This window comes from Stegodyphus dumicola, chromosome 3 (genome assembly GCF_044657685.1).
Source record: "Stegodyphus dumicola isolate Sdum_Otavi_A_Nest chromosome 3, ASM4465768v1".
In the NCBI taxonomy this organism is placed as follows: Eukaryota; Metazoa; Arthropoda; class Arachnida; order Araneae; family Eresidae; genus Stegodyphus; species Stegodyphus dumicola.
The window spans coordinates 69,570,243-69,594,077 of record NC_140770.1 but is presented as its reverse complement, the minus strand read 5'-3'; the positions used below and the strand labels follow the sequence as shown (position 1 = coordinate 69,594,077).

Genomic DNA, 23,835 nt, shown 5'->3' with positions numbered 1-23,835 from the left:
ACTCTTTTTTTTTTGTTTTTTTTTTTTTCGGCGTCCCACACTTCCTTCCACCCTACTCTTTCTCCTCCTACCCGATCCTTATCAGAAGTCGAGTAAAAAGATATTTCTACATCTTGACACTCGAGAATGAAATACGATCTGTGTGTGTGTGTAAATGACGTAAATACGATTAAAAAAAATTTTTAGAAAAGGGTCAGTAATCTAGTTTTTAGACTCAGAAGCATCAAAGACTTTGTTGAAAGAGAAGATATGCATATTGTTATATTTAGGAAGTTGAACTGGATTTAGAAGAAATGATACTGATCTTATTTTACAGCAACCTACAGGTGGTAATAATAGTTATGTTATCCGAAATGCTAGTTTTTGCTGCTAGAAGCTAATTAAGTTTTTTTTTTTACGTTTGATTTTTGTAGAATAGTTTAAAATTTTGCATGTTTATGCTATTGACGACTAGAGGAAGTGCTGAAGGTAATTATTTATTTTACATTATAAAAATCAATAAATTATGAATAGGAATTAAAAGATTTTTCTCTCAAACTGAGGCCATCAGAGATAGAAAGAGAAATTTTCAATGTTAAGGAATTAACAGAATGTATTATGACAGCAGTATTGCTATGACGTCAAGATATCATCAGGACTAGGAGAAAAAATATGCTATCTGTTGTGAATCCACAATATATTAATTTTTTCTCTTTTTTTTTTTTATTCTTGTTTTTCTTACATACTGTAACTTCAACTACACTTCCTTTTTTTATTGTTGACTTTCTTGCTGGTGATTAAACTGTCCGGCGCTTAACTTTAAGTCTCTAAGTTACCTGTGGGTATTGGTCCATCTTATTTTAAAAAATTCTCAATATGATGTCCAGATCGATTCGTGCAGAAACACGGAGTAGAGCAAAAGATGATATTAAGCGTGTTATGCAAGCCATTGACAAAGTCAGAAAATGGTATGAAGCCTTTTAAACGAACTTGGGTTTGTTTATGTCTGAATATTCTTATATTGGGATTATGCGTTAAGATGAAAATTAAATTATATAGTTTAGCCCATAATTTAAATTAATTGTCTGACGTTTGGTCGTAGATGGCTTTATTTACACTGTTTTTTGAAATCAAATGTGATCATGGACTTTCTGAATATTTTAATTATTTCGCTTTCATTTTTTGGAAGATCTAATTTTTAACATATTATTTTTAGGGAGAAGAAATGGGTAACTATTGGTGACACCACAATGAAGATTTACAAATGGGTGCCAGGTATTTAAAATCATATTTTATTTGTTAATAATGCATGTTTAACTTGGATTGTTTTACTTTACATGTTAATCTCTATTATTATCATCATAAAAAGCAGTTATTTAAAATAACGTTTTATTTATATTTTATTCGTTAATATGCACGTTTAACTTAGATTGTTTTGCATTACATGTTAATCTATATTATTTTCAACATAAAATAAGGTAATGCAATTTGATTTTTTATTCTTTTATAAAAAGCATAATGAGCATATAAATTTAGCGAAGTTATGAAATGCAGAAATTGTGGTTATGTGTATTTTTAATTCGCAACGATTGGATTCCCTAGTTGATTTCTAATCTAATAATATATTTTTGAATTTTTGAGATTTGGGTTAATCTTTGGATTATGGTAACTTGGCGAAAATTTGGTGACCAACCCTGCTACAGCAACCTGCTAGTTTTGTTTTGGATGGCATTTTGTTTTTAGGAAGTAAAGGCATTTTTTTTTTTTTTTTTTTTTTTTACACAAAATTTTTTCCAACAATCTGCTAGTCGAATTACGGCAACAAAAATGCTTAATCATGACGAAGATTAGGTGCGAAATTGGGAGAAAGTGCAGATTTGCCCACTGCTTGCTGTGTTTTTAAGAATTGCACGTATGCGGTATCATCCATGTACACGTCGACTTATTTTCACTTAAAAAAAACATCCCAGAATTGCACAAAAATGGCATTGTGCACACTCTTGACTTTATTCATGTACACTGCTAAAGTCCTAGCTAGTAACCTTTGTCGCCTTACCAAAATGTCGCCAAACTACCTGTTACCATATTCCAAAGATTAGCCAAGATTTGTTGTATAGTATAAAATATCTGAATATTGTGTCCAAAATTTGGAGGAAAACCTCATTAAGTATGCAATACTTTAGCAGCGTTTTACTAGTCTGAGTTTTCTACTCATATAATTATCCAGTGACCAAAATGTTATTTTTTGTGCGAGTTAAAGTAACCAATACTTTATATAAATCTATATAATTTTGTAGTTATCTTGTTACAAAAAAATTTAATTTGTGAATTCAACTTTCCGTTATCTAATATCTGCAATTGGCAGAGTTTTAAGTTGTTCACATAAGCTGTGCAGTTCTGAAGTTGACGAATTTCATAAAAAGGTTCACATAAACTTTCTTAAAACTTTGTAATTAATTTACACAGATGGGGCGACAGCTAGCCTGACATTCTTGGATGAAGAACATATTTAATCTCGGATATTAACCTTTCTACCAGACATTTTCCATTATGTTTTGGGGGCAGTTCAGCTTTTTGTTAATAAAATTGTATTCATCTATTTCACTAACCAAAGTCTTATTTTTTTTTTTGTGGGAGGGGGAGAAAAAACTACAGAATGCTCATAGTAACATCTTAAATTCAATTTTTGAAGAAAGAGTATGAATTTATGATGAATATGAATTGTGGTGTTATAAATTGGGATGTTTGCATGAATATTTGGTACTTTTCTGTTATCAAGATCAGATTCCGAAATGTATGCATATATGCTTGTATATATGGAGCTATGTGTTCATGTATGCATATATATCTATATGTACATGCATATGTATGGATGTTTATACGTATGCACATATACATGCATACACACATATACATACACATATGCATACACACATACATACACACATACATGCATACATACATGCATACATACACACATATACACACATACACACATACATGCATACATACACACATATACACACATACATTCTGAATCCACTCCTGATGACAGAAGAGTACCAAATATTATGCTTTTTTCATGCTGTGTAATTTGCTTTTTTCATGCCATTATGTTTTGGGGGCAGTTCAGCTTTTTGTTAATAAAATTGTATTCATCTATTTCACTAACCAAAGTCTTATTTTTTTTTTTTGCTAAAATGCTTTTTTCATGCTGTGTTTCATGCTTTTTTCATGCCATTATGTTTTGGGGGCAGTTCAGCTTTTTGTTAATAAAATTGTATTCATCTATTTCACTAACCAAAGTCTTATTTTTTTTTTTGTGGGAGGGGGAGAAAAAACTACAGAATGCTCATAGTAACATCTTAAATTCAATTTTTGAAGAAAGGGTATGAATTTATGATGAATATGAATTGTGGTGTTATAAATTGGGATGTTTGCATGAATATTTGGTACTTTTCTGTTATCAAGATCAGATTCCGAAATGTATGCATATATGCTTGTATATATGGAGCTATGTGTTCATGTATGCATATATATCTATATGTACATGCATATGTATGGATGTTTATACGTATGCACATATACATGCATACACACATATATATACACATATACACACATACACACATACATGCATACATACACACATATACACGCATACATTCTGAATCCACTCCTGATGACAGAAGAGTACCAAATATTATGCTTTTTTCATGCTGTGTAAAAGTAAACTACTTTTCCTTTAAAAGTATCTGCAAACTTTTATAGAATTCTCTTAGGGAGATGGCTAATATATGCCATAACTAATGTTCTCCATCTTGAGCCTTCAAAGCATCTAATTTCCGTTTGTACCACATCTTCTAATTCATGATCATATGCAGATATGCATCTCTTTCTCAGTCAGTCTGATGCTATGATAAGCTAGATGTACACAAAGCCCCCCCCCCAAAAAAAAGCAACACTTGTATCTCTTTCATTCAAGATGTTGAAATTCATCTTGCAGTTTTGATGAGTTGAAAGCATGACTTAGACTATGCATATCAGGTAAAAGTATATTTTAGGGTCCCCCTTGGTGAAACTTTGTGATTTTTGGCGGTACAAGGATACCGAATTTGTGCAATTAATTGACTTGTTATTTTGGCCTGCGTAGTGGCAATTTTTGGCACCAAAATCCACTCGTACAAGATCATGCTCTATATCTGGTGCACTATGAGCTCCTGCCAGTGGGTCAAACCTTCACGGCAGGCCTGTACTCTCAGCAGTTGGAACGTGTGCATCAGGCACTGATGTATAAAAAGCCAGCATTGGTCAGCCGTAAGTCTCCTCCTCCATGACAATGCGAAGCAGCATGTGGCTCAGGAGGCCAGGGACACCATTCAATGACTGGTCTGGGAGACAATACCCCATCTACCATACTCCCCGAACCTCGCGCCAACAGACTACCACCTTTTCCATTCCTGGGACAACAGTATTTGTGGAAAATCCTTCAACAACCATCCAGACCTCGAAAAGGCCTCGCAGATTTCTTTGCGTCCAAGACTCCTGAGTTTTACTGCGATTGCATTGCACAACTAGCCACTCATTAGCAAAAAGAACTGGATGTTGATGGTGATTACTTTGAGGATTAGCAGTGATTATTCACTTGAGTTGCTGAGTTACTGTTATTGTGAGTTGTAGTTCTGCGTGAACTGAGATGAATCGGAGTTAGCTTTCTCTTTAGATAACGCTTTGCACTGTGTTGTATTTTAATGTTTTTAGTAGTTTAAAGTATAATTACTGATTATATTGCATAATATTTTGAACATTTCTACCAATATCTCTGAGGAAAATTCCAGCATTCTGTAATATTTCTTTTTATAAAAATAAATTCTATTAACCTTTTATCAGACTTGTGGATTCAATCTATTATGAACCTGTGCAGATGTAACACTTTTTGATGTCGGAAGTAGGTATGAATGCCAGTGACAAGAATAATTAAAGAGCAGTTAAGACAGCTGGTGGCAGCCTTTGCTACATTTAAAGAAGAGATGAAAGCATGCCAAGAATCTGTTAGAGGTTGTGAAAGCAGTTCAAGAAAAGAGGCCAGCTGGTCAAGATTCTGTTAAAGAAGAAATAAAGGTTGCTAAAGAAGAATTGAAAACAGGTCAAGAGAAAATGAAGAGAAAAATTACCTGCATAATAAAAAACAAATTTGAGGATATGGAGGGCAGAATAGATGATGCTGAAAATAAAGTTGGAGGGTTAGAGTTGACTTTAGGGTACCTCTTGTATTATCGTGAAATTGTTTCATTTATCGCCAAGTTATTGTCTCATTTTTGACAATCTGAGTAGTTGAATGCTATGGGAACCCTATTATGACATAATTGGTTGCAGTGAATTTGAATCATGGGAAAAAATTTGGAAAGTATGTGTGATGGATTAGTACGTTGTTATTTTGTGGTTTCCACGGTAAATTGGCTGAATGTGGTAAGATTAATTTGAAGTTTCTGTAAGATTTGGAACGAAAGGGAAACAAGCATTAATTGACTGGTGTGTAAATGAAGGTTTACTTAGTATCCATTATTTGGAAATACCTCCTTGGAAAGATGCTCACATTGAGCTTCTCAACACACTTTCCAACTTAGCTAAAAATAACACCAGTGATGACATGTACGAGCACATTTTCTATGAACCTAGGCAGGCTTTCAATGACTATGGTGCAGTGTATACAGATGTATCTTAAGTCCCAGGATCATGCCAATTCAGCTTTCGTGTGCGAGAATACTATTGAGGGAATAAAACTTCATCTTGCTTGTACAGACTTTACTGCGGAGATCATTGCTTTGCTATTAGCTCTATCTTTGATAAGCAAACAACATAGGAAAAATTTCATTATCTAAACTCTGTTAAAAGCTCTTGAATCATATGCCAATAACGCAAATCCATTAATCGTAGTGTTGAAACTCAGTATTAGCCTCAAGGCCAAAGTTTACCAGATCCTTTATTGCTGGGTACCAAGTCATGTTGGTATAAAAGGATACAAACTGGCAGATATCGCTGCAAAATACGTCTGTGGGACATCCAGCCGACCCGTCCCCTATTCCGATGTTAACATTCTGATTAGGAGGAAAATTCTGATGAAATGGCAGAAGCTTTAGGATGCACAGTTAACCAATAAATTATGAAATATAAAACCTGAAATAGAACATTGGAAATGTGCCCTAAACCAAAAGGAGGAGGTCCTTCTAGCCCGACTAAGAATCGATCACACAAGGCTGACACACAGATACCTACTGATGGGTGAAACTGCATCGTACTATTTTAACCATTAAACACATTTTAATTGAATGTCAAAATATAAATCCCGTTTGAAATTTTTATTTTAATACTTGGGAGATTTCAGCAAAGACTAACATTTTTAACATTTTAAAAGCTACAAAATTTATTTGAATGTTATTTGAATGCTCAGAAGATCTAACTGGGATCGAATTATAGTCATATCAAAATGTGTCCTTTGACTATAGAGTTTTCTATCTGTATTTTATGGTTTTCATATCCTAAGTTCTTCGTAAAAGAATTTTATGTGTTTGATTTTATCACAGGTTTTATCACACACTTTGCTGTTTTATATCTATACGTAACATTGTCTTAAGTTTCCATTTGTGAATATGCACTGAATGGTGCATGTGTTCTTATGCTTATTTGGTACTTTTCCGTTTTGCCAGCGCAAACGATAAAGTCGCCAATAATGGTACAACTGACGCCAAACGGAATATCTTCGATGGTAACCTTTTAGGCCTCATTTTCAAAACAAGTGGCAACCATTTCTAATCACATTTATTGTTTCTTTCAATACTGGCATACAATTACATAGAATTTTTACAAGACTAGCTACATTTTATGCCCTAAGACTATTCCGGTAATTAAGTCAATTAGAATTAAATCATACCGCCCACACAAACGCAAAAATATACGAGTAGAAAAGGCAAAATCAAGAGTTAAATTCATCCATTCTAATGAGAATGCACTAGCGAAGTGCACTACAGTTTTACATAATTTCTGAGTAAGCTAGTCGTACGAATTGAAATAATTCTTGCATTTAAATTTGTATTCCAAATTAAAATTTAACTCGAAATTAATGTAGATAATTACTGAGAGAATTAGATTTTTCTAACATAGTTTACGTGAGATGAGATAGATCACTTGGGGTTACGTGATACGAACCGGCGAATCAGGATGTTAAACCATGAAAGCATACTAAATTCTTAAATTAATGTCTTTTTATAAATTTATTGTCGTTATTTATTAGCATTTTACAAAATTTTTAACCATATTAAAATGTTTATGTCTTCAAAATAAAAAATTCTTAGACCTAACATTCGTTAACATTTTGTATGTGTATACTGTATGTTGTCGCCAACTAAGTCTGCTTGGCGAGATTTGCGCCGGCGAAACGGAAAAGTACCGCTTATTTTTAAGTTTTGGAAATACACAACCTTTTGTTTGACTCAACATAATCCCCAACCAACCATCAAGTGAAATATTCTTCGCAGCTATCGTCACCAACACTACTATGGAAACCGGTGGGAATTAACATGACAGGCAAGCACCATGCTTTTTCTGCATGCCGGCGTGCTCCGTGCTGGTGTGCCATATACATGATTTCTGCTTCAGGCTGGGTTTGAGGTATTCTAAAGTATTGAGATGTTTAAAATGACAAATTATTGAACTGAAATTGATTATTTACTGTTTTTGTATTAGTAAGAAGATTACTGTTTATGAAATACCCTTGATAACTTTGATAGCTTTAAAATGAACATTAAGCTTTAAAATATGTAACATTTTACAAATTTTGTATTTTACATTTTCATCCTGAAATCAACTTAACCCTCGGAGCGGCACAGGTTTTTGAATCTATCATGAAGACTTGTATTCAAAGGCACTTTATTAGCTAAATTTGTATATTCACTTACTTTGGGCTCTATTTTCATAAACTTACATTTATTAAGAGGATATTTATATTATTAAAGAAAGTAAGAAAGCAAAGTATCGTAAATTATAAGCTAATATATAACAAGTGACAAAAAGTCTCATGACTGGATAAAGCTGGCCATGATGCTCAGAGGGTTAAACTGAAATTTCATTTTGTTACTTCTGCTATTTTTTTCTCCTACATAAGGTATGTAATCTCCCTTTTTTGATTTTCATAGTGTTTTTATATTGCTGCGATATTTTCTAACTTGCTGGGAAATACTGTACTGTTACCCAAAATAATTTTTAATGCTTTTGAGATTGTATCCTTTTTATCATTAAGGAATACCAAATCAGAAACTTCTATTTGTAATCTAAAATTTTTTAGCATTTTTGTAAGAAGGAATTCAGCTGGGGTACTTGCTGTGGTTAATGATGAATCTCTTTCCCATCATTCATAACTAAATGAACTGTTAATTTTGTTTATGACTTGCTTCACATTTAAGCTTATGTTGTCTTTTATAATGCTATTTTTTGCTAAATTTATGTTTGATATCCTATCGCAAGCCTTCATTTTTTTTTTTCATGAAATATTATTTTTGTTATATAAAGTTAGGTTGTTTGTTATGGCTTAGCACTCCGAGTCATAGGAGAAATGTCTTTATAGAGGACTGTATATAGGTAAAGGGACTATGTAAATATGCATTAATTGTGAAGCACTTGGGATGGGAGCTGAAAAATTTTGTCATGAATTTGTTATTTTACTTTGTAAAACTTCATTCTTTTTGCATGTTTAAAATGCATTTGCTTTTAAACAAATTCTTATTTAATTTATAAAATACAAAAAAGAGTGGGGAAAAATCAAAGAGAATCTGTGAGCTGGACTGAAATTTTGTAGAAAAATGTGATTTTTCTGTGAAGTTACAGAATATTTTTGAAAATATATGTATATTTATGATAATCTTGAAAACCTTAAAGGAAGTATTTTTTGTTTCTTTTATACACAAATATAAGATAATGGGTTTTTAGAATGGATCATCTTGTCCTTTAAAATATTTTATTCAAAATCAGTAATGAATATTTTGCTTTCTGTTTGTTCAGAAAGAAAGAACTAACCTTTGAACTGACATTTACTCTGTAAACCTTTACTTTCTTGGCAGAGTTTTATTGCAGTACCATTTTGACGCTTGGATAGCAATAAAAATGCAGTTGCATTTTGTAATTTTTCAAACATTGTCTTTCAATATGGACTCTTTTTGAAGAATTTAACTACAACTGTTTGTAATTCAGCAACTGTCAAATAATGTAATTTGCATTAATTCTTAGAAAGAAAAAAAAGTTAACTACAAATCTGGGAGAGAAAATTACTAGATCGATTGCATAGGTATTGATGAAGTTAATTTAATAATTCATTACATTTGACACTTTGGTGCTCAGTTTTCAATTCTTGTCCTATTATGAGAAAAGTATGAAAAATGTTAAATAACAAATAATCCTAAAACACTAAATACTAAATAACAAATAGTTGTCTTCTGTAGTTGCCTTGATGAGAGAAAACATTGTTGGCTATTCAGGTTAAGAAAGTACAATTTGTTGCCAAAAGTTTGTTGCCAAACTATGCATGACAATGAAGTTAACTACAATAAACAGTAATTCATCATATATATCAATGTATGTTATTTAATATATACAAATGTATTTATGATAGTATTTTATTTAACTTTGTCAACAGTTTATTTAAAATAACAGCTTAATTCAACGCAACTTATTTAAATGTATATGTTACTGTGAAAGACCGAGATTTGGAGAATGTCGACATTCACCGGTGAATGTCAGCATTCACGTAATCGCTTGGTGCGTGTCCAAAATATTTCCCAAATATCCTTATTTCTAACGTACATCGGTAAATGTCAACATTCACCATGCACTAATAATGAATGTTGAATACGTCGGAGATTTGCATTTTGTTCTCCGTATTTCAGGCACCATAAAACTTCAACGTTTTCGCCTGTCTTGCTGAGAGGACTAACTAATCCCTGGCGAGAAGAGTTGTTCGTAACTTTATAGAGGCGTTTTCACTGCGTGACATGTAGCTTTTGATTCTAACTCGAGAAGAGCTACTCAATATTACTTGACTTCTTAATAATGACAGCAGTTGTGCTTGGATAAATAAGTATTTAGTTTTAAATTTAGTCAATAAAGAACTTTTTTTTTTACTTTTGCATTTATACCATATATGTCAAAATATGAAAAAGCGTAAGTAACAGCACATGTAAATAAACTTTTGAATTTAAACAATACATTTTAAATGAGAAAAGAAAATAATACAAAAAAAACTTAATTATGTGATTGAAATCTTATTTATTGTAACAATACAAACTTTTGTGATATTTTGAATTGCACAAGAGTCCCTTGCTTTTACGTCTGCATTTAGTTGTGGAACACTTCCTTTTGCAGTGACAGCGTGTCTAGCCTTACCCTCTACTTCTCGAATTAGCTGCAGCTGCTTCTCTCAGAGACATTTCTTGAGAAAAAATCTCATTTATGGAATAAATGAGATTATTATTATATTTTAATTTATTTATATATTTATTATATAGTTCTTTAAAAATTACAAACTGATTACAGGTATAAAGCTGCTTGAAGGTGGCGTTTTTATTTGCTAGTTTATAAAAGTCGGAGTCTTTTATTCCAACACATTTCGGCCGTCCAACACATTGATTCCAAGACATTTCGGCCGTCTGTACGATCACGGTTGACAACAGGCACTTGTATTCGTACAGAATCACCAATTTTAGCAAAAAGAATTTTTTTTTAAAGGTTCATAACATTTTCGTTGTTTACAGTGAAAGATTCTCTTTTGCGGTTGATCTTTTTATAGAAATTAACTCGTGTTGTTCAGTCTAGGCTTGATATGAAGATGTGGTAGGCTGCAGATCCTCTTCAATATTTTTCTTTGGAATATGGTTTTCGGTATGGCCACTGCTTAAATTTTCTTTAAAAGTATTAACAGTTTCTTCAAGCTGTTCTTTGGCTTCAAAAGTATTAGAAATTTCTTAAGAGTTATTCTTTGGTTTCAGTATTTGTGATTTGTTCGCCAGGCAAAAAAGACGATGCTATGCCTCTTCATGGTTTAATGCCAAACATTGCTTCATAAGGAGTAATCAATCCCGGTGAGGAGAGATGGTTTTGAAAAATAAAAACAATTGTCTTCTCGTTTACTCGCAATGAATGTATTTAATATTCAAGGAAACGTTCATGATTCACTGCAGTATCCATTCAACATAAGTTAAGGTATCGGATAAGAAGAAACAAAATTTGACAAAACGTTGCGCATATCATCAAACTTAGCATAAGACTGACAGTGTTCCAGAGTATAAAAAATACATGGTACATAATTTCAATCACATCAGAGCAAAGGATTTGGCGACAGTCAATCGTCCCTCTGTTGAACTCGACTTCTCTTTTCAACCTCCACCACAGTATATCTGTGATTGTTGACATCCACCGGTGATGGTCCGAATGTACAAGAATACAACCAAATATTGTCTTTTACCGACGTATTTGGTATGTGTTGACATTCACCAATGAATGTGGACTTTCTCTAATTTTGGTCTTTCACAGTAACATATACATTAATTATTGCATTAATGCAATTATATAAGTAATTTATTTTATATGACAATGCATATAAACATGTCGAAAATTCTATTTTATTATTAAACATGCCATAAAATTTTTTTATTCTTTTATTTAATACAGTTTTGTTAGGAATTATTAAAAAACAAAAACATGTAAAACATATCAGAAAATTAATTTTTTCAGACTACAGTTTAGCAACTGTTGTTGTTGAAAGAGATGCTATATTGTTAGCTTCTTTTTCTGCTAATGGAAGACTGAAAATAATAAGCATAATAAGTATTTTACATTGAAATACCACTATATGGACACAATAGAGTTATAAGAAACAGATTAATGCTCTCTGCACATATCAGTAACTATTTGTTTCTTGCATGTAAACAATTTGGTAATCTTTTTATTTCTCACCAATGTAGAAACACAACAAATTAACATACTCACTAAGCTCGCTATAGCATAAAAGTACTAATCATCCCTTTATTTACTTATCCATTTCACTTCATATTAAAAGTTTAAAATCGCTGTATTCAGTAGAATAATTACGAGACAAGTACTCTAATAATTATAAATTTGCTATTTGATAAACTGAACAATAATTCTCTCTGGGGCATTTTGCTAGTATCAAGTTAACCATGAACCATTAAGTTACTTTATAGATTAATTATTAACAATATCTTATGAAGCAATGATGTCGAATTGAACTTTCGTTAGTAGTGTAATCAGTGCTTTTTTATTTCCTGGAGGGGGAAAAAAATGTTCAAGGATACTTTCGATTTGACTATAGAAAGTTATCATTTTTATAATTCAAATTAAATTTTAAAAAATAAATACAGACAATAGACAATTTTTTTTTTAAAACCAAAGCAATGCATTATGCCTTATACTACATAATTCAAAATAACTTCTAAACTGGCATGGAGTTGTATTCTCTATCATCTTCCTAATCCCTGTATTTGCTTTTGATGTCCGTTACCAAGTTTTGTCTTTTTAAAAAGCACGAATGTACATATTCTAAATGCTCAAGTAAACTCAAAAGAAGGCATACCAGTTTTATAAATATAAATTTTGTACTAATATTTAGCTCTTGTTAGAATCAGTGATAAGTTTTTGTTGGAAGCTCTATTCAATTGATATTTGAGCAGCCAAATTTATATTTACTTGCTGAGATTGGAGCATTCTCGACTGCATTGAGAAGTGGCATAATACATAATACCATAAGCTTTTTTTCTGAAATATACTTTCGAAATTCTTTTAGATTTATTTATCAAGAAGTCCAGAATTATATATCTAAGTTGTATAATCTAGCATTCTCACCCATTGTTGATTAATTATTGTTCTTGGAGCATAGTGAACTGTAATGTGCATGCAATTCTGTACTAAGTTCTGTTAATTTTGAAAAATATTACTCATCAAGGTAAGATCTGCTGCTGATTTTTTTTTATAATTCACAATACAGTTTTTGTTAAGTTCTATCTCTATTCTCCATTTTAATATTTTTTAAATGGGTAACTAAAGCCTCAGAATCTTGCCAACAACAGAAACTATGAACACCGATCTGATATCCAAAGTCTCCTCAGTTATTAAAATTTCACTGAAGCTAATTTGCATTTAAAATAATTACATTTTTAGAGGGACTGGTGTGTATAGCTTATCAGTAAATGATTTTAAGTTATTTACTTGTGAATGAAAATCTTTGTTCATTATATCAGGCACAGAAAATTCTAATCTGTAATTAGCACATTGCCAGAGTAAAATTTTGGGAAAAATTTTTAAGTAGTGTCACTGCACCTCTGTTGGAGTCAAATATTACTGCAGCCCCATCAGTTGCAATTGCCAAGAGATTTTCTTTCAAAAAATTATTGTGAAAACTGATCAGAAGTCCCTTAAACAGACCATCAGCAACCTGAGTATTCCATCAGCTGTCATGTCTTCTATTAAGCAAGGAACAGGTTCATAAACTCATTTATGTCTAAGAATGTGGTTCTTATATAAATGAGTGAGGATAAGTTACTTGTTGTTATGCTTATAGTATCTTTTATAAGGAAGAAGATTTTATTATCCTATTATGTTCTTTTAATGGCAATGTTTTTCATTTCCACTACAGTGTGTTTGACAGAATTAATGTATGCATTGGTCAGTTGTTAAAGTGTGACTCCTATTCATTATGTTTGGATTTAGCATATCAGTTTCTGGCTCACATTCGTGAAATGCATGATTAAGTAGTTTATATACTATTATAGGCTCTGACTCCAAATTAATCTTTATTTTTACAACTCCGTTTCATCAAATAACGTCAATCCACGTTTTAAATCAAAAATAATCTTTATTTTGTTTTTTAGCAAATGTAAACAACTCTTAAACTCATTAATGATCTTTTGTTGCCATTCCATGAATAATTATTTTGTTGCCATTCTGGAAAAAAAAAAAAAAAAAAAAGTAAAATGATATTAATCAGTATTTAAAGTTTCTGTATAAGTTCAAGCCACAACAGTACTCCATTCCAGTAATCCCAGTAACTAGATTACTAAGTTACTAATATTACCTTTAAAACACACTATTTAGAAAAATAAATAAATAAAATAAAATAAAAATTATTGATACATCTAAATGCTAATCCCGAAATCGCACAGGGGATTTTATTGTCCGCCCTACATGTGACTGTTTTGCAGGAAACTTGTTACTTTTAGGTGGTTAGTCTGTTGGAGGTTTGACAGCTTGTCTTATTGACGTTGTTGGTTGTTTCGTAGTAATGTCTGGTGTTTGCAAGAAATATGCAGGCTTTAATCTATCAATAAACACTGTAACATCTTTGTGATTAATTTTTACTGTAAAATATTTTTCTTTTCTGTCAACCACTTGAAAAGGAACATCATAAGGGAGTTCTAATTGCTTTTTAACTGTCTTTGCGAATAAACACATGCAATGTTGTTTTCAAGTCTTTAGGGATGAATATTTTTTGGATATATTTATCGGACCAATTTTTTCCATAGTTTCTTTTAGCTGCTTGACAAAAATATCTGGTGGTGTAGGAGTTGTGCTATCGTGGAAAAATTCTCCAGGTAATCATATATTTTGTCCATAAACCATTTGAGCAATGGTATATGCACAGTCTTCTTGCACAGCTGTATGTAAGCCAAGAAGAACAGTTGGAAGGGTTTCAGTCCAGGCCAGGCTATTGTGTGCCATAAGTGCGGTCTTGAGAGATCTATGGAGGCACTCTACCTTTCCATTTGCTTGGGGGTGGTAGGCCATTGTATTAATTCAGAAGTCAAACAACAAAAATCAGCGTTATACCTACAAAAATTTTTCACAGGACTAGTTTCGATGGTTTTACTGCACCACCATATTTGCATGCATATTTGCATGCGCAGAACGTTTGTAACTATGAGGTCCGAGTTATAGATCATTCCGGATTATGGATGTCCAGATTAACGACTTTTGACTGTATATATTTAATCAAAATTCTATGTTTTTAAAAAAAAGTGCTCCGAACGTAGGCAGATACCTTGCAAAACTCTCTTACTTGTTAAATAAAGATCTCATATATGTTTTGACTTATCATTCCTTAATTAAAACACAATAACACGCCAAATAAGTACTAATTCAGAAGTCAAACAGCAAAAATCAGCGTTAATTTTTCAAAATTTTCGCAGGACTAGTTTCGATGGTTTTACTGCACCACCATCCTCAGCTGCAAAACCGCAAATGAACAAGATAGGAAACAATGATTAGATAAGATAAGAAAGCCTGGACAAGAATAAGCAAGTGGCGCCATCTGTTGGCGAAACCAGAACTAAAACATAATTTCTCTAAAAGCCGAAGGCAAATTTGGATTGGAATTAGGATCGTTAACTAGAACAGAAAGATTTTTATGAATGTGAAATGCCTCTAGAAAATCCAGTTCTCCAATGGAAGTTGTTTTTTAAATAATTTTGGCAGCAGAAAAATTGAAAGTGTGATTTTCGGACCAACAATGTTGAGCAACAGAAGACTTCTGTGTTTCCTTTTTTCTAACATATGCCTCATGTTCTTTGACGCGAAGAAATCACACTTTCAATTTTTCTGCTGCCAAAATTATTCAAAAAACAACTTCCATTGGAGAACTGGATTTTCTAGAGGCATTTCACATTCATAAAAATCTTTCTGTTCTAGTTAACGATCCTAATTCCAATCCAAATTTGCCTTTGGCTTTTAGAGAAATTATGTTTTAGTTCTGGTTTCGCCAACAGATGGCGCCACTTGCTTATTCTTGTCCAGGCTTTCTTATCTTATCTAATCATTATTTCCTATCTTGTTCATTTGCGGTTTTGCAGCTGAAGATGATGGTTCGGTAAAACCATCGAAACTAGTCCTGTGAAAAATTTTTATAGGTATAACGCTGATTTTTGTTGTTTGACTTCTGAATTAGTATTTATTCGGCGTGTTATTGTGTCTAATTATAGAAGCCCCAAACAGGCTTACATTTTGCTTTCTTTTTTGCACGTGGTGTGGCCGCCATTTTGTGATTGTGGGAGTTTCGGTGAGTACATTTTTGCAATTTTCAAGTTATGTTTATGTTTTGTACATTTGGATATTGTGCTTTGCTTGTCTGATTTCATGCATTTTGCTTACAAACTTTTTGTTTTCTATTCATTTCAGTGAGGGATTTTTCTGCTGTTTTGTGTGTACTTTATTATTGCTTTGTTAATTTAGTTTGATTTTCTGCATTGTTTATCATGCCTTCATCCGTTAATCGTTTCACTAAATTACGCCTGAAACGGCAAAAATTCCTGAATCATCTTGACTTTTTACTTAGATGTAAATGTAAAAAATTGATCCCCAATTTTATTCAAATCAAATCTAATCAAAAACCTTCGAGTCGCGTTTCAAGAATTCTGTTAAATTGCAAGCTTGCCTTACTTCGGTCCGTGATAAGGGATACACGTCAACAATTGTCCAAAATTGAACATGAACTCTATAAGCTTCATCTGGAACTCGCTAAATCATATCCAAAATTCACTGCCCTTGAACAAATGTCTTGGTCTAGAACGGAGAATGCAGTTAACCGTCATAAAAACACCCTTGCAGTTAAATTCGAAAAACTTCTTTTACAGTCTTCCAGTTCAAGTAGTTCAAAAAATCTTCCCATTGTAAACATCAAGCCAATAGTTAATATTTCTAATGTTAGTCTTTCAGAAGAACAAGAGAGAATTCTAAAATATAATTTTAACTTCTGACAAACCTGTAAACCCTCGATTCCAAAGATTTTGGCTCGTATCGAAAAAGTTTTCAAGTTTAGTAAAGTTTCAGATTCACAGAAAGAAATGATTAGGCATCTTATCGCTCATAATGTGAAATTCAATAATAAACCTTTGAAACCAAATCTAACTGCGAGAGAAAGAGCTACAATGCGCGAAATTCATTCTAACCCGGATATTATCATTTCAAAGGCCGACAAAGGTGGCCAGATAGTCGTCATGGATAAGAACACTTACATCGATGGTGTCACTAAACTCTTAAACGAAGGACCATATAATCCGATCCCTAAAGATCCTTCACCTTCGGACTTATCCAAAATAAAAACTGCGATCAAATCTTCGCAAATCATTTCAAGCAACTTAAAACATTCGCTTATCCCATCTGTTGCGAATTGTGCCAGATTATATGCTCTTCCCAAAATTCATAAAAGTGGTATTCCTTTCCGCCCTATTGTATCAAATTTAGGTACTGCCTCGTATCCTTTAGCTAAATATTTAGTTTCTAGATTTTCCACTCTATTAGACAATAACATTTACACCATAAAAAATTCAATAGAGTTTGTAAAAAAGGTTAAAAACATTTCTCCTAGTAATTTACTCATGGTTTCTTTTGATGTAAAATCATTATTCACCACTGTCCCAGTGGAGGGTGCATTAAGATGTCTAGAAACCAGACTTCGCGAATTTCATTTCTCTTGCATCGAAATTGATGAGCTAATTTCTCTCACTCAACTCTGTTCGAAACAAACACATTTTGTTTTCCAAAATAAATATTACAAGCAAACTGAGGGATTAGCCATGGGAAGCCCCCTCAGTCCCATCCTGGCTGATATCTACATGCATTATTATGAATCAAAATTGTTTGAAACTTTAAACTTCCCGGCATGGTTTCGCTACGTAGATGATACTTTTACCCTGTTTGAAGGTAATAAAGATGATTTAAATAAAGTTCTTTCAACAATGAATTCTATTGATCCTGCTATTCAGTTCACTTTTGAACTTGAGACTTGCAATTCTCTTCCGTTTCTCGACATTCTGGTCACACGTAACACATCCAACTTCAGTACTACAGTTTACCGTAAACCTTCATCGGTTTGCCTTCCACCACACTTTAAATCATGTCATCCGACTAAACAAAATTTAGCTTCATTTTATTCCTATGTTTTCCGTGCTCTTCAAGTTTGCTCCTCCAAACTAGCCCTTGATGAAGAACTAAATTATTTAAAAGCAATAGCTATTGACAGGGGCTTTTCACCTAACATTATTAATCAAGCAGTTAAAAAATTCTCATCTCAACACACTAAAAGCCACACTCTTATTTTAGGAGATTATAAAAATTCTGTTGTCATTCCCTTCTTTCCATCAATTAGCTATAAAGTTGCACATATTTTGCAGAAATTTAACTTTCGGGTTGTTTATTCTCCCATCAATAAAATTCCAACTTCTATACTCAAGGACCCCATTCCGGATATGAATTCCTGGGGTATTTATAGGATTCCTTGCCAGTGTGGTTTAATTTACATTGGCCAAACTAAGAGAGCCTTAAAATTTCGCGTCAAAGAACATGAGGCATATGTTAGAAAAAAGGAAACACAGAAGTCTTCTGTTGCTCAACATTGTTGGTCCGAAAATCACACTTTCAATTTTTCTGCTGCCAAAATTATTCAAAAAACAACTTCCATTGGAGAACTGGATTTTCTAGAGGCATTTCACATTCATAAAAATCTTTCTGTTCTAGTTAACGATCCTAATTCCAATCCAAATTTGCCTTCGGCTTTTAGAGAAATTATGTTTTAGTTCTGGTTTCGCCAACAGATGGCGCCACTTGCTTATTCTTGTCCAGGCTTTCTTATCTTATCTAATCATTATTTCCTATCTTGTTCATTTGCGGTTTTGCAGCTGAAGATGATGGTTCGGTAAAACCATCGAAACTAGTCCTGTGAAAAATTTTTGTAGGTATAACGCTGATTTTTGTTGTTTGACTTCTGAATTAGTATTTATTCGGCGTGTTATTGTGTCTAAGCCATTGTATGTTGCAGTTTTATTCCACACATTTTTGATAGGTTGTTGAACAACTCTGATCTAAACTGCAGCCCACGATCTGTGACTAGGCGACATGGCATTCCAAATCTTGAAATCCAATTAGAATAAAATGCTTTAGCAATTCTGTCTGCTGAAATGTTGTTAAGTGAAATCACTTTCATCGAGTTAGAGTACCTGTCAGTTGCAAGTGAGACAGTAAATATTCCCATTTGATGGTGGTAGGGGTTCAATGAGGTCAATATGCACGTCACAAAATCTTTCTGAAGGCAGTTGAAAATCACCAAAACTTGATTTTGTGTGTCGATTAATTTTACTTCTTTGGCAAGCTATGCAAGATCTAGTCCAAAGCTGTACTTCTTTATGGATACTTGGCCAAATAAATTTAGATGATAAGAGCTTTACAGATGACTTAATGCCAGGATGGGCTACGTTATGCATTTGATAAAATATTTTCTTGGGATAACTGTCTGGAATATATGGTCTGATATTATTCGTTGAAGTTTCTCACCACAAAGACTTCCCAGAAGGTAGCGGATACGGCTTGAAGTACAGGGAAATTGCTGATGTCTTCAAATTTTGCAATTCTTTATCCATAATTTGTTCATCTGCAATTTTGTCAAAGTCGATCAAAGAAATTTCTTTAATTCTTGATAAAGTATTTGCAACGATGTTGTCTTGGCCTTCTATGTGCTGTATATCAGTTGAAAATTGAGAGATGTATTGTAAATACCTAAGTTGATGAGGTGATGCTTTTTCTGGCTTTTGTTTAAATGCAAAGATTATGGGTTTATGGTCTGTGAATATTGTAAATGTTCTTCCTTCCAGTAAAAATTTAAAGTGTTTGATGGAGAGGTAAATTCCTAGTAACTCTCTATCATGAGTACTGTAATGCTTTTGTGCTTCGTTTAGTTTTTTGGAATAAAATGCAACAGGTGTCCATCTGTTATCTTCAAATTGTTGAAGCACCACTCCAATCGCCGAGTCTGAAGTGTCTGTATATAATGACAGAGGTAGTTCATGATTCGGGAATGATAAGAGTGTTGTATTGACTAAATCATCTTTGCATCACTGAAATTGTTCCTTAGCTTCATCAGTCCACTGAATTTTATGTTTATCTTTTTTCGGGCTCCTTTAAGGTAGTCCTGTAGGAGAGATTGGTTTTTTGATGCATTTTTTAAATATCGTCGATTAAAAATTAATAAGGCCTAAGAATGTTCTGAGTTCGTAAATGGTTGTTGGAAGCTTGTAATTAACAATAGTTTTGACTTTCTCAGGTAAAGGTCGTGATCCTTGAGGAGTAATTAAATAACCCAAGAATTTTATTTCTTGTGTGCGTGATGATTTAGAAACATTAATGTGGAGTCCATAGGCATTTAATCTCTTAAACACAAGCTTCAAATGAATTTTGTGTAGTTCTTCACTAGCAGATGGTATCAGAATGTCATCTAAGTATGGAAAAGCAAAATTTAGACCAGAAAAAACTGTATGTATAAATCTTTGGAATGTTGCTGGTGCATTCTTCAAACCAAAACTCAGAACATTAAATTCATATAATCCAAAAGGAGTAATAATAGCAGTTTTACATCTATCTTTTTCGGCAATGGACACTTGATACAGTCAAAAGTCGTTAATCCGGACCTCAAAGCTACAAACTTTCTGCACATGCGTCAATGCATAGTGCATTCACGCATGCGCGTAATACCTTTATGCTTGCGCATATGCGTGTGCACACGCGCATAATACATTTACTCATGCGTGTTTAATGTATAACGGACGGTATAGGCTAAGCTAAAATTATCTAATTATCTATTTCAGTTAATGTTGCAGATTGCGTTGTTCCTTAATCTTCAAATTGGATCCAGCTTATTATTTTTTGAAGAATGTTAGAGCAATTTTATAAAAGTAAGCTTGAACTTTCGACTATGTCAAACAGAATTTCCGATTCTGGAGCTGCCAAAGGATCTATCTACAAAGCGAAAGCATATTTCGATGTCCATCAAACAAACTGTGGAATTGCTGCAAAAAATAGATAAAGGCTCCTTTTTTTCTCTAATCATTCCGAAATCTGTTTATCAATTTCACGCTGCTCTGCGCGGGGGGGAGGGGACGTCGCGGCATGGAATGAACTGGAAGTTGATCTGTCAGCATGATCCTCATCTTCAGGGCAGATATTTTTATTTTATTCGGCTTATAATTCCTCACTAAATGTAGTGTTTCATCTCGATGTACTCCGATATAATTTAAATCAATTTCCTCATCATTATAAATATCACAAATACGCATCAAATAGTTTTCTGGTTGCAATTTTCTAATTTTGACTATGCGTAATGTATGCTTTACGTATGCGCACGTTGAAAGAAATGTTGAATAAAGTAAACAAATAAATATTAAGCTTTTTTTTTTTGTAAATTTTGATACCCTTTAGATCATAATTGCTCTTTATTTCATAAATTACGGTTTCATATTTTTAATTTTATAATTTCTGCATGCCATCTTATCAGATTTAAATTGATGATCTATAATCCGGAAAAACCGATAATCCGGAATCGCCGAAGTCCTGACGAGTCCGGATTAAAGACTTTTGACTGTAGTAAACTTTAAATTAATCTATTTTGGAATAAATATTCGTACCTTTTAAAATATGATGGAAGTCCTTTATCTTAGGAATAGGATATCTATCAGGAACTGTTCTATGGTTTAGCTGTCTATAATCCCCACATGGGCGAAGAGCACCATCCTTTTTTAGCACCACATGCAGAGGACTTGCCCCTTGAGAACTCGAGGGTCTTATTATGTTATTGTCCAACATGAATTGGAACTCTTGCTTAACTACTGCAAGCTTTCAAGGATCCAACTGTCTTGTTTTAGAATGCACAGATTGGCCATGTGTTATGATATGATGTTGAACATTGCATTTTAAACCTGATAAGAATAAGATATTGGGTATTGGTTTGCATAAGTCTGGGTATAGTTTTAGAAGAGTATTAAATTTTGTTGAATGGGTTACTATAACGGTATCACTATTTTCACTGATGGAAGCAACTTCACCAGTTATCTTTAGTTGAGTTACTCCATCAATCAGTTTTTTGCAATACAAATCAATTATTAATTAAAATTTGTTAAGGAAATCAGCTTCTAAAATTCCTTTATTAATTTTGGTCACTATAAACGGAAATGGGAAATCACGCCTAAGTCCTAAATCAAGTGTTAACATTTTTATACCATATGTTTTGATTTCGGTACCATTCACTGCATACAACTTGAAATCCGCAGATTGTTTGTCTTGTGCTGATGCAGGTAAAATGCTAACATCTGCACCGCTATCCACTAAGAAACACACTTTTGTTTTTTTATCTCTGATAAATAGGCGAAATTGGTGACATTCCTTAACATTATCTGCAGTAGAGATTGTGGCCTTTTCTACTGCGCATTGTCGTTTCTCTGATTGGATGATCTATCAGTTGACCAACTGCACGGCTGAGTACATTTATCCGGATGACATTTGTTACCAAAACGGAAATGATAAAAACAATAATTTCCTTTAGGATTAAATCTTTTCCTAAAAGTACTGCGATATCATCTGCAGGACGGAGAGTTGTTTCTAAATCGTGGTCTCGATATATGATGAACAGTCATTTCGGCAATTTGTTTTTCAAGGGATTGAATTTTCATTAACAGTTCTGTATTCGAGCAATTACTAGCAGTTGATACACCACAAATCTCTTTAGAAGGTATCATATCAGAAATTTTATCAGCCATGATCTCCAACTTGGGTAATTCTTCGTCACTAACAAGTATTATATTACGCATAGAATTCGGCAATTTCTCTAACCATAACGTTTTAATTGAATTTTCAGACACATCCGATGTTGCAAAAGATTTTAATTTTTGTAATAATTGACTGGTTTTCAAGTTACCTAAATCGATCCCTGTAAGAAGTTTTTTAATTCTAGTACTTTCGCTTTCCTTAAATAAATCCAGAAGCCTTGTTTTGGATTCTGTATATTTAGTAATCGAATTACTTGCTATGATATCCCAGATGTTTTCAACATATTTGGGTTCTAACTGTGATACTAAATAGTTAAATTTTGTTTCTTCCGAAATAATTCCATTTATCTTAAACTGAGCCTCAACTTGAAAAAAAAAAAAAAAAAAAAAAAAAAAAAAAAATTCTGGGCGATCCAACCAAAATGGAGGAATTTTGACACTTACCTTACACAGTTCGTGTGCAGGATCTGTGACAGTTTTATAGTCTTCAGACATATTTACTTTAAACCCGAAAGTCCAAGTCACCAGTTATTGGCTCTGACTCCAAATTAATCTTTATTTTTACAACTCCGGTTCATCAAAAAATGTCAATCAACATTTTAAATCAGAAATAATCTTTGTTTCGTTTTTAGCAAATGTAAACAACTCTTTAGAACAATATCATTAATAATCTTTTGTTGCCATTCCAAGAACAACAAAAATTGAATAATCTTTTTGTTGCCATTCCAAAAACAAATAAAACGATATTAATCAATATTGAAAGTTTCTGTATAAGTTCAAGCCACAACACTATTCTGAATTATTTTCTTTACATTTTCAAAAGTTTTGGTTTATTCATTTTCCAGAAATTTAGTTTTTGCCTTTTCTAGTATTAAAAGAGCTGCTTGATCAGGTGAACTTTCTTTGGGTGTGAAAATTTTCTCTTAGAGAGAAAGCATGTATTCTATTTATCCTCATCCATAATATTAATTAATCCTGAAGTCCATTGTTGAGATACGTTTGTGGCTTGCATTTCAGGGTATGCAATCAAAGCACTAATTTCTTTGCTAACTATGAGCCAAGTTTTTAAAATTTAACTGCTAACTAGTTATATTTAGTACAGAATTAATTTTTCTTATTACAATTCAAGCATTTAGGACAATGCTCAAAAGATGGGAATGTGTGCTCATTCTTCACATGGTCAACAGTGAATGCTATATCACACAACAATATTGTT

General features: G+C 32.8%; 1 protein-coding gene across 3 annotated transcripts in view; it reads left to right on the top strand.

Annotated features, from left to right (window-relative positions):
• Nucleotides 1-735: 735 nt before the first annotated feature.
• BCL7-like (chromatin remodeling complex subunit BCL7B-like protein) overlaps nt 736-23,835 on the top strand; it is an 80,930-nt gene continuing 57,830 nt past the window's right edge. For 2 of the 3 annotated variants that reach the window (XM_035362960.2, XM_035362961.2), the window contains exons 1-2: nt 736-947; nt 1,196-1,254. In XM_035362960.2, coding sequence (XP_035218851.1) covers nt 856-947; nt 1,196-1,254 — 151 coding nt within the window. In that variant the 5' untranslated portion in view covers nt 736-855. The remainder of the gene's footprint in view (nt 948-1,195; nt 1,255-23,835) is intronic. The other variant, XM_035362959.2, reaches the window with a different exon arrangement.